The sequence below is a fragment of the Branchiostoma floridae genome, chromosome 6 (genome assembly GCF_000003815.2).
Source record: "Branchiostoma floridae strain S238N-H82 chromosome 6, Bfl_VNyyK, whole genome shotgun sequence".
Lineage (NCBI taxonomy): Eukaryota > Metazoa > Chordata > Leptocardii > Amphioxiformes > Branchiostomatidae > Branchiostoma > Branchiostoma floridae.
Genome location: NC_049984.1, coordinates 27467433 through 27478199, shown reverse-complemented (window position 1 = coordinate 27478199; position 10767 = coordinate 27467433). Strand labels below are relative to the sequence as shown.

At 39.2% G+C, this 10767-nt stretch overlaps 1 protein-coding gene and 1 long non-coding RNA gene across 2 annotated transcripts; both read right to left on the bottom strand.

Annotated features, from left to right (window-relative positions):
* Positions 1–387: 387 nt before the first annotated feature.
* LOC118418071 (transmembrane 9 superfamily member 4-like) lies at positions 388–1388 on the bottom strand. The gene is made up of 3 exons (XM_035823898.1): positions 1255–1388; positions 918–970; positions 388–529 (listed from the first exon to the last, which is right to left on the bottom strand). Exons 1-3 carry the CDS (start codon positions 1318–1320, stop codon positions 424–426), a joined length of 225 nt encoding a protein of 74 aa, XP_035679791.1. The 5' UTR covers positions 1321–1388; the 3' UTR covers positions 388–423.
* Positions 1389–2711: 1323 nt separating this feature from the next.
* LOC118418072 lies at positions 2712–4505 on the bottom strand. Its single transcript, XR_004831434.1, has 3 exons — positions 3944–4505; positions 3193–3297; positions 2712–2928 (listed from the first exon to the last, which is right to left on the bottom strand). It is a non-coding gene; the product is annotated as an uncharacterized LOC118418072 (long non-coding RNA).
* Positions 4506–10767: the final 6262 nt, after the last annotated feature.

The window sequence follows — 10767 nt, the reverse complement described above, 5'->3', positions numbered from 1 at the left end:
ATACTGAGGGGAGAAAAATATCAAAGTCATCTCAAAGTATTTCACTGGTGGACTTCTCTACATACTGGACAAAAGTCTACGTGTGTTAGGAGTACATTTTTGCAGTGCAGTTTAAAGCCCCTGTAGCACAGTTAACTAGCTTTCGCTTTTTCTGTTGATATTGCAGTACAGATACTGAATTCAAAATCAACAGAGACTCAAATCAAATTTTCAAATGAAAATTTAGCATATCACTGTGGATGGAGCAATTGTGCAAAGATCAAGAGAACATTGGGTAATGGGTGCATTGCTGCTAAAAATGTCATTTAGAGCTTGCAGATTTGTCCGCTGATCAATTTCCCTGCTGTGTAACAGGGGCATGATGGAGGGATTGTGACCAAATATGATAGAGTGAAGAAGTGCCTTTCATTCCTATAGCTAGAGTTATTCAAAGTAGTTATTTTCAAAAACAGTGACTGTAGCCTTAAGGAACAAAGTCGCTACCCACCTCCTTGGCTCCACTTCAAAGCCAACTACTCGGAAGGTTTCCCTGTGAGAAAGAAAAAAAAGTCAGATAACAACGTCAAGCAAAAAAAGGAACAAATTATTATTAGTCAGTGTCTTTTCTCCATTCTGTAAAAGTGCATGTGACAGTTTGAATACATTGCCATGCTTACATATACAGAGCGATTTTATTGCTTAACTTTGATACAAATTTCTAATGAACAACATTTGTCATAACATCAATTCAACGTGTATAGAAATGTATACAAAAGCTGAGGTATGCAGTTGTTCTATGCATGTCATCCATGTACTGCACACAACTTTGTAATTGGTACAATTTCATCACTTTTTGCATGCAAATGTACAGTACTCTTCTCTGGAAAACATGAACAGATGAAAAAATCTAATAAAAAGAAGCATTGGGAATTACTTACTCATCTTCTGTGTGGTAGTGCAACACAAGCTTCAAGTGGTTGTTGATGTATGGCTGAAAACAGAAAAATTCAAACATTTGATTTTAATGATAACTTGCCATGTCAAATCCTGCCCTTTGAAATCTACATTGATTCCAGCATGCTGGGTTCCAGCACACCTACGGTCACCTGTAAATACTTTTTTGGCCACTTTTTTTTCACATCACAATAATGGTCATGTCATAAGCACTATTATCAACTACTTGTAAGATTCTACTTGAATTCCATGTAGCACTTGAACAGATGAATAATAGAAGTTGGTAAGAAGTTCAAAATCCTGGGTGAGAGCAGAACGTACCACATTGTCCACCACATATCCGATTCTGTAGCCGTGCTCATACATGACTTGTCCTGTGTCCAGCATCTCAAACCTTGTAGCAGAGGGGAGGTTGTCTGCAATACTGGTTAAATACAAACAGTGTTATTCTAAGTCATGTATGTATACTGTGTGGGTATTACATGATACGATACTCAAATATTACGTAATTTAATGTAATTCATCAACTTTCTTGGTAGGAGGGAAAAGGATGTTTTTGTAATGTTTTAAACTAATGGTTTAAAAGTTAATTCTGTAGTACAGCAGCCATACAAAGGATATTTTGATGGTGCCATGAATTTGCAGTGGAGAGGTCACAGCAATACTGGAAATAAACTACAGCAGAAGTTTCAAGACTTACAGTACCCTAACACAGGAACTCATACCTAAAGAAGTGACACTAATACTAGGTATTCCAACCAAAATTTCAAAAACACAATACAATGACTGTTTTTACTGTTTCTGAAAGAGCTAACCAAGAGGAGTAAAATGCTTTTTAAATGAAGCAAATATCTTGAAGGGTTGCTGAGATATGGCTCCACAAAGTTGCCAAAACCTACCCTCAGATATGGCCGGCTGCGCGATAAACTATGAAAATTAACAAAATACCTTTTTTGAGGGTTGATGAAAAGGTAAGTAAAGGCTGCAAAGCTTGTTTTATCTTATTTCCCTGTAATATGTACTACATAGAATCACTCCACAGAGTTCTGAACATTCATGTCATTTTATTATGTTTTTACACAGGGTCGAAGTATGCATTTCACAACAAATTACACAGGTGGCACCGTGACCTTTGACCCCTGGAGAAGGAAAAATCCTCCAAAGATCACACACTTGTATCTCTTGACAGGAACAACCCTCTCCTTCAATATTTTACACATAACAGCACCCACTGGTGTCCTTTCACACAATAATTGTCATCTTACCTGTAATTCTTTAAAAAATAAGTAAATTTGGGTTTAAAAGTTCACATTTTGGGTTACGGTCAATGGTGTTTTTTGCACCAGTTGAGTCGCATTGCAGAAGATTAAATATCATGCTTCATATACTTTTGCAATGTACACAACAAATATACCAACAATGTCACATCCATAGAATATCAGCAATATTAATTGCCTTATAACAAGGTCAACTTGGTCAAGGTGAAAGGTAAGTGTGTGAATATGTCGCATTATTTTCATGTTAAGTCATGATGTTACACAGCATCAACAGTACAACTTTACACTTGTAATTGTATAATAAAATATAGAAGACAGATGTTAGTACTAATAAGAGATAAAATATCAATATGTAGACATTGTGAAAACACTAAATTATTAGGATAAGTTCAACATTTTTCAAGGTCAAAGGCTGTCTTCAGAATACATACAATCGATACAGATTTCTTTGATGTACTTGCAGGTACCGGTACATGTACTTCTCCTTATTTAATCAATACTATACTAGTACATAATAATTCAAGGTAAACAACTTTTCACAGCTTACTTATCATTCTCTGTGGTAGCAACAGTATTCTTTAAACAAACTTAATGCTGATAATGGAACTGGCTGCACAACTTGTCAACATTATGTTTGACCTCTACCATTCAATATCTCCGCTCCGCTCTCCGGTCTTATATCAGCTACATCTGGGAGTTGGTACAATCTACATTCCACCTGGAAAACAAAATTATTTGAGTTTTATGATTAACATGTCTACCATGGTGATAATGTTCTTACATCTGAGGGGATGACGACCTACTCCAGTACCACGTCTGATGTTCATCTACATCATCATCTTTCTTATGACTTATGACTTCTTTCTTTCTTGTGACGAAAGGATCAGAATGATCCAATAATGAAATAAAGAATTCAATAAAGAAAGACAGGCAAGTTGGGGTAAGGAATAGATTAACTTATTATCATTAAGTAGATAAATACCTGCAACAAGATGGAAGGAGGTAAGTGTCACTGTTTCTGAGCCATCTTCTGCGACTGAACCTCAGTACCAACTGCGTCAACCTCGCCCGGTCAGTAGGAACCTGGCTGATAGTAGAGACAAGAATATGATATTGCAGGTAAGTACAGATTTATGATTTTTGCTACACCAGAAAAGTCGAGCAAAAAATCACTTGGCAAAATCTGACAAAGAATACACAATCTGGTTGCACAATTTTTTCACGTTGACAATGAAAATGCCATTCGTGTTTTGAAAAATTTGGGCATAGGTTCCCCGGCTCACCCCTAACCGGGGGCCCGCGGTGCCTCAAGTTCAACAAGTGAAAAAAATACACAGTGGTATTTTAGACTTGGAACGAGGCAAGAAATGATTCACACGAACAGTAACGATGACATTGAAAATATACAATTGATATTTTCTAAAAAAAATTGGGCATAGGTTCCCCGGCTGACACCTAACCGGGCCACGGTGCCTCAAGTTCAACAAAAGTGAAAAAAATTATCCATATGTAAAATATACTAAAGAAAGCAATAAACTAAGAATAATTAATAAGAAATAATTACTAAGAAACATTTTACATTACATGTAAGTTTCATGACTAAAACATGGATAAAAAAACACTGCATAGAAATTATATTGCTGGGATTGACTTGAGAAAAAATTGTTCAAAAGCACATTTTCTTCAACATGCCCCCCTCCCCCAAACACTACAAGTTGTATCAAGTATTTTACCTTGAAATTCTTCATCCATAGCGTCGAAAAATGTTCTATTTGTGCCGCTTCAGTCACTCATCCTCCGTTTCTGAGGGGCGCGGAGCCCAAAATTTGGCGCGTTAGGATCGCGCGGCGCCGCCGGCCGGCCAAATCGGGGCGATCGTCGGGGAAAACAGCTCGCCGCTTCGCTGGTGTGCATGCTGTAAACATGCTGATTACATCAAAACGTAGCCCTGTTTTTTGTCGTCAGTTTGGCACCAGGAACAAGAAGAAAAAATAAAGTTCGTTCGGTGATTTTTATCATTAAAGATCGACGATTCCTTTCAAATTGACTTTTGTCCCCCGAAAAATTAATTTTTCCTCATGTTCCAGGCATCATTTTAAAGCTTGAAATGTGCTCTTTCAAATGGTACAACTTTCATTCTGCTGCGGTCTAAGACGGCGAAGCGCAAGCGCGGTAAAGTCAGGGGTCACGGCGGCTGCATCCGGAAGTTTTGAAACCACGATCTGAAACCCAGGCCTCCCCGCTTACGGCGCGCCGTTTTCACCGACGAATTTCTGGCGTTTTAAACAATTTACAAGCAAAATAAACACATCACAGGAAAGAGAAACTTATATCCTTTATTTTGATGGGTAAATTTGCCTCTAGAACCGGATAGTTTTTGTACCGCGGGTGTGGGAAGATGGTAGCAAATTTACGGATCGCCGTACGGCAGAGGGTTTTCGCGGTAGCGTTGGAATACCTATTCAAAGCTGTTGTATTTGAAAGCAGAAGTGTGTGTTGACATCTGGTGGAGAGTATCACACTGTCGCATTGGTTTAGCTGGGTAAGAGTGAGAATGAGAGAATTGGTGCATCTCTGGAAGGAAAAAGGAATTATGCCTCTCTAGACAGATGGGCATGACAGGAAGCTAGTTGCCACAAATCAAGAAATCGCCAGGAACTAACGAAAAAGAAAGTACGTCAAAACTGTCACACATGTGCTTGAAAACCTTAGGTGTGTCTGTTCTGTTGTGAACCACCTTCAAGACGGATATCGACTCAGAAGATGCTGGAGAAAGGGACTCGACAAAAACCAGAAAGAGAGGGAACCACCAGACAAAGTTGCAGTAAAGAAAGGTCTTGATGCTTTTGTTGTAGACAAAAAGCATGTTAAGTTTCACAAGGCACAGCTCAAAAGTCGCAAAGGACAGCTTACTGAAGTGTCACGTGAGATGACAGCATCACAAGACTCAGCCACAGCATATATATGGTCATGTCCGCTAGGCAGTTCCAGCCCAGGCTAGTCGAGATCACCTGGACATCGTGTGGAAAGCTAACATGAGCATTACGTCGAACTGGTCATTCCCGTAACATGTGCAAGTCCGTACCCTGCTGTGATGTGTCCATACATGGCAGCCGCTGCCTTGGATGCGAATGCATACGTACACATGGAGGGCAGCTGCAGCTACAGGATGGACGCCTTGTCTTTGAGCTCTCCTTCGTGAGTTATGGACAGCAACACTCCGAGATCTAAAGATGGTATTAACTCAGAAGGTGCTTGAGAAAAGGACTTGACAAAAAACAGAAAGAGAAGGAAACACCAGACAAAGTTACAGTAGAGAAAGGACTTTGCAAAGTTGATGCTTTTCCATGTACATGAAAAGTCAGTTTCACAAGTCAATCTCAAATGACAGCTCACTGAAGTGTCATTTGAGGTGTCTGCCATGGGCAAAATTACAAGGAACAAGCAAGAGGGGCAAGAGGATCTGAAGTTTGCACAACACAAAAGATTCTGAATGTGAAGATTAAAGAATGTCTTGCAGGTGGACGCCATGCGTAACCAGGACAGACAGGGTTGTTGAAGGAACTGAAACTTGATAAGGACTAACAAAGACTGACATTTTATTTAAGCAAAATAATTATTATGCTTAAAATATCTACTGCCAGGATTATTAATCATTAGTTGCCTTTGTTGGATGTGCAACTGCGCCATCTAGCAGAATCATGTGGAAGTGTAGGGCATTTGCATTTTTCTTGTTTGAAATATTATTATGCTCTTCTTGAATATTGATAAATTTTTGTGCCATGCAAGTCTCATGTTCGAAAGGTCGTACACAATCAGTGTCATGATATGATTTTGATGTTCAACATTCACATACAATGACTTTTGTTTTTCCAAGGAGCTTTTATATCAGAGCTTTTATATCAGATGGCCATCTGATATAAAAGCTCCTTGGTTTTTCTTTCCCCGTTATCTTTAAGAGAAATAACTTGTTTTGTCAAAATATTTGTATACATTTGAAATACTGTAAATGCATTTAAGTTCGCGGGGATTTAATTTCGCGGTAGCGGGAAAAAGGACTTTTCGCAGTGGATTTAATTTCGCGGTAACACCATAGACTGAAGTCTAATACCATAATAGAAAAATATTCGCGGTGGTTTTAAGTTCGCGGTGAAGTGGTCACCGCGAAAACCGCGAACATTAATCCACCGCGAACATTTCTGCATTTACAGTACGTTGTTATGAAATTGGTTTTTGGGGGCGATTTTTTTACTATAGACTGTCTTATACTGTAGTAGTACCACCTGACGGAAAAGTGTTGAACTGCAGATGCTCAAGTCAGTTAACTTATGGCGGTTTACTGTGTTTTCGATCAATTTCAATTTTTGCAAGCTTTAAACTTGAAGTGGACACGAAATCTGGTTATTATGCGTCCAAGAATAAGAATTTTTTCTAGTGGTTTTCTTACCTCAAGCAGTTAATTGCTAAAGGCAAATGACATTGTTTTGTGAGGCATGGTGAATCTATGTATGCATGTAGAATGGTTGACAGATAACTCAAAGTGATAAAGACAAATTTCACTTAATGTTGATAGGAGGGAAAATTAAAAAAATATCCTGCTCGTCAATAGAATTTGACCATAGAATTTTAACGATCTTCCAGTTAAATAACAACTAATATAAACCCCCAAAGCTGTAAAAAAATCGATAGATATGTTCAATAATGTATATCAGGTCTGTATTTTGATCGCTTTGTTTTCATTTTTATCGTTGCAAGGAATAAAACATATGACTTAATGTTATAATTATGTAAAACTTTATAATATATGATATATAAGAACAACTGAGCTCAGTCTGTGCTCACCAGGAGTGTACTGTAAAGGTACTCTGTTACGATACGATTGGACGTTTTTACATGTAGGTCATTGTACATATTTCCGAAAGTGTGCGTTCTGTGATTAAGAATTGAGCCTTATATATATACATGTTGAAATCGGACGTTACAACAGTACATATGATATGTAATCTAATGATTAAGATTATGTGCGATAATTGAGTGAAATAAACCTCTTTCAATTATCATGTTAAAATTTGTCAAATTTTTAAGTAAAACGCCATGCGATGTTGTCGTCCCTGAGTAATACCCCCTTTCCACTAGAACTACGCTCTCTCTGCGACCTCAAATTTGACATATCGCTCAACGAAGTGTACAGAAAAGAAACGAATCTTTTTACACGTTGTGTTTTGTTGACTTCTCGGTCACACTTTTACATGCTGTATTATATACCCCGTGTGAAAGCGAAGGATACAGATATCCTATTTTGGTCGCAGTGAGAGCGCAACGCGATTGCCGTCTGGTGTGACGGGGCCTTGAGTTAAGTGACAACCGTAAACGTTGATTTTCGCTTTTCAGGCGTTTTCGTGGAAAATAAAAGTAAAAAAGGCGCCTTAGGATAGGCATTGGCATGAGAAGTGTTTTGGGGTCAAAGAATTTTTTTTATTGCGTAGAGGAAATTAGCACCAGTCCATTCCGACCCATGTATACGACATGAGGTATTGAAGAAGAGCTCGCCTGACTCGCCCTCATGGAATTACCAAGCTGACACAAATCTAAATGGCGTTGGGAGGAAAAAGGAAGATGACAACCGATGCGCAGCCAATTAAACTATTAGCCTTACGTGTATTTCATTTCAACCATTTGTATGATCTTAGATTTCTTGCATGTAACACCACTCTCCGTTCAAGCTCTGGTCAAATGATATATGTTTTCTCTTCATTTTCCTTGTGCTTTTGGTAAATCCTTTTTTGCATCCTCTCTTCAGATTTAGAGACATATCATTGATAACTAAAAGCAAGTCTCATATGTTTCCTCAGACTACTAGACAGACACAGCTACTGGAATTGGACTTGTACAAACCTTAGATTTTATGATTCGAAAGTGATGCAAGATATTTAAGTGTGATTTAAAAGACAACGAGACATGAAAACGTGAGAATTTATTCTGTGTATGAAATCTGTTGGCCGATCTGTCAAATCTTAAGTTGCAGCAGGGTCTCAGCTTCTAGTGGAATGATGGCGTGATAGCTTTGATATACAAAATGTACGTCTGTTACATAAAAAAAGACAATTTGCCGGAAACACAGCGTGTATTGATTTCCGCGATTCCTTATCATCTGTAGCAGACTTGTACGAAGCCGGAAGGCTTTAAAATGTGAACAGAGAGGTCCCCCAATCACGCACTGTTTAATAGGATCCTGTTAAGATTATATCCGTATATTAATCTCTTTCTTCACGTTGTGCATATTAATAGATGTACATGTGCACATGTGAAGGTCAAGGTCCCTATCAGTGGCAAGGTAGTCTATAGTGGCTATACCCCCTTTCCACTAGGACGGCGCTCTCGTCACGCTCTCTCTGCGACGCAAAATTTAACAGATTGTTCAACCAATTGTATAGAAAAGAAATGATTTTTTTTACACTCTCTGTGTATTGTTGTCCCTTTGTTGTCACACTTTTATATGCTGTATGGTATGCTCAGTATGAAATCAAAGGTTGCACATATCATATTTAGGTCACAGTAAGGGCGCAGCGTGATCGTCGTGTAGACTAGTGGAAAGGGGGCCTTAGGATTGTTGACTAAGGCTAAGGTCCCAATTGCCCCGGTGCCCGTCAGGCATGATGTGGCCCAGGCCGTGCTCCGAAGCCACAAAACTATTCCGGTGGTACCCTTCGGTGTTCTCCATAGGTAGGTTACGGTGTCTATTTGTTACCGGGTCCCGGGTTCATTTTAAATCCGACCTAAAGTCAACCTGGTTCATGGTGCCCGACTGGACTAAAAAATACCCCTGGAACCGCCAGGTGTTCTATGGGGCCACGCTCGAAGTGCCAAAAAAGAGCAAAACATCAGCATCACATGTACAACACATGAATATGTCTTATTGTGTGTTATTGTCAACTGTTGTGAATGGGCATTTTGTGTTAAATTTCTACTTATTTTAGTATTTGACAGTATATTACGTATTTTATTTTTGCTGGAATTGACGCCTGATGGGATTCCGGGAATCCCGCCTTTTGGTGTCCCTTTCGAATTTCTCTTCTTTATGAAAGCGAAAGCGATAACACGTTAGGGACCAAGATGAGGAAGTACGGGAACCGAAACACTTCTCATTGATATGTAACATAATTCTGTACTTCATACCAAAACACTTCTCATTTATATGTAACATAATTCTATACTTCATACCGAAACACTTCTCATTAATATGTAACATAATTCTGTACTTGATACCTTTGCCCAAGGGTTAGGCGTTCAATGCCGTTTGCAAATACATGTAGCATAACTCGAGAAGTTGTTCACATGGATGGGTCTTAATGATATTTAATATGTGGGTTGGTGAAAGGGAATATCGAATAATTTTCCATAGTGGCTTTTTATGGAACTGCTCTAGAATTTCCAGGCTTTGAGAATCTTTTTTGAAATCGCATCACTATGCCTCTGTAGGAAAGGAAGTGCGTAGATTTCCGAAAGTGTACATTTGTTATGTAATTTACGTAGCGTCCCTGCCGTGTTTATTGAAAACTACCGCTTTCTAACGTTCACCCACGTACTCCTATTACATCAATTAACCATGGCAGTATAGTTGCCCCCTAGCCTAGCGTAACAAACCAGCTTCTCGGGAAGCGCGCGATCAGTTACGAACTGTATTCAAAACTACTCTCCAAACAGAGGTTCTGCTTCTTTTACGAGTTAGGCGTTTTTATTGGACTTTCTGGTAGTGAAAGCATATATAGTGAAAGCATTTCTGGCATATATTTGTTCAGTGGGGTTGCGGGTTGAAGACTTGGAGAACGCCATGGGAGACGTTTGGAAGGAGAGAGTGGACCTGGTCCGGGCAAGTAGCCCGCGACGATGATGATGATTGGGCTTTCTATTTTGTACTTTCTTCTTAATGTCTTCCATAAACAATACAGCACAAAATCGAAAGCCCAACAAAGGCACATAAAAAACAGTCGAAGCATAGCTTGGAGAGTATTATAAACCACCGTCCGGCTGTATTTTATTCTACCGAATTTCACCCAGCTGTAACACAACAGTTTGTGGGAAAATTAGTTAGTGATCCGACAAATACATCCTGCCATAGCCGCGCTATGACTATTCGAAATGAGGTGCACGTAGTCAAACCGGTAGGTAAATCCCCTTTTGCGACTGGATATTTTTTTCTCTCTAATAAACTAGATTCAAACACTTCCATCAAGGAAGGTATTTTGACGAAAAGGTCACCGCCTGTAGCAGTAAACTGAGAACGATGTGAAGCGTTTACCCGAAGGCGTGGTAGTTGACATGTTGAGGTCGTTACATCCTGTGTAAGTTTGTTCAATGTTACATCCTCCTTCCTTCGAGGTTATGTCAACACTCCGGTCTTTCGGGGACGGCAAACGAAGCCTCAAGAAGTTATTGCCATGCCTTAGAGAAAAACCGTGCTGGGTGGATATGGACAGAGAGGGCATGTCAAAGAGGAAAGATGATTTGACCATTATGGGGTTGAACAGTAGGATGCTTTAACATGGAGTCTGCCAAA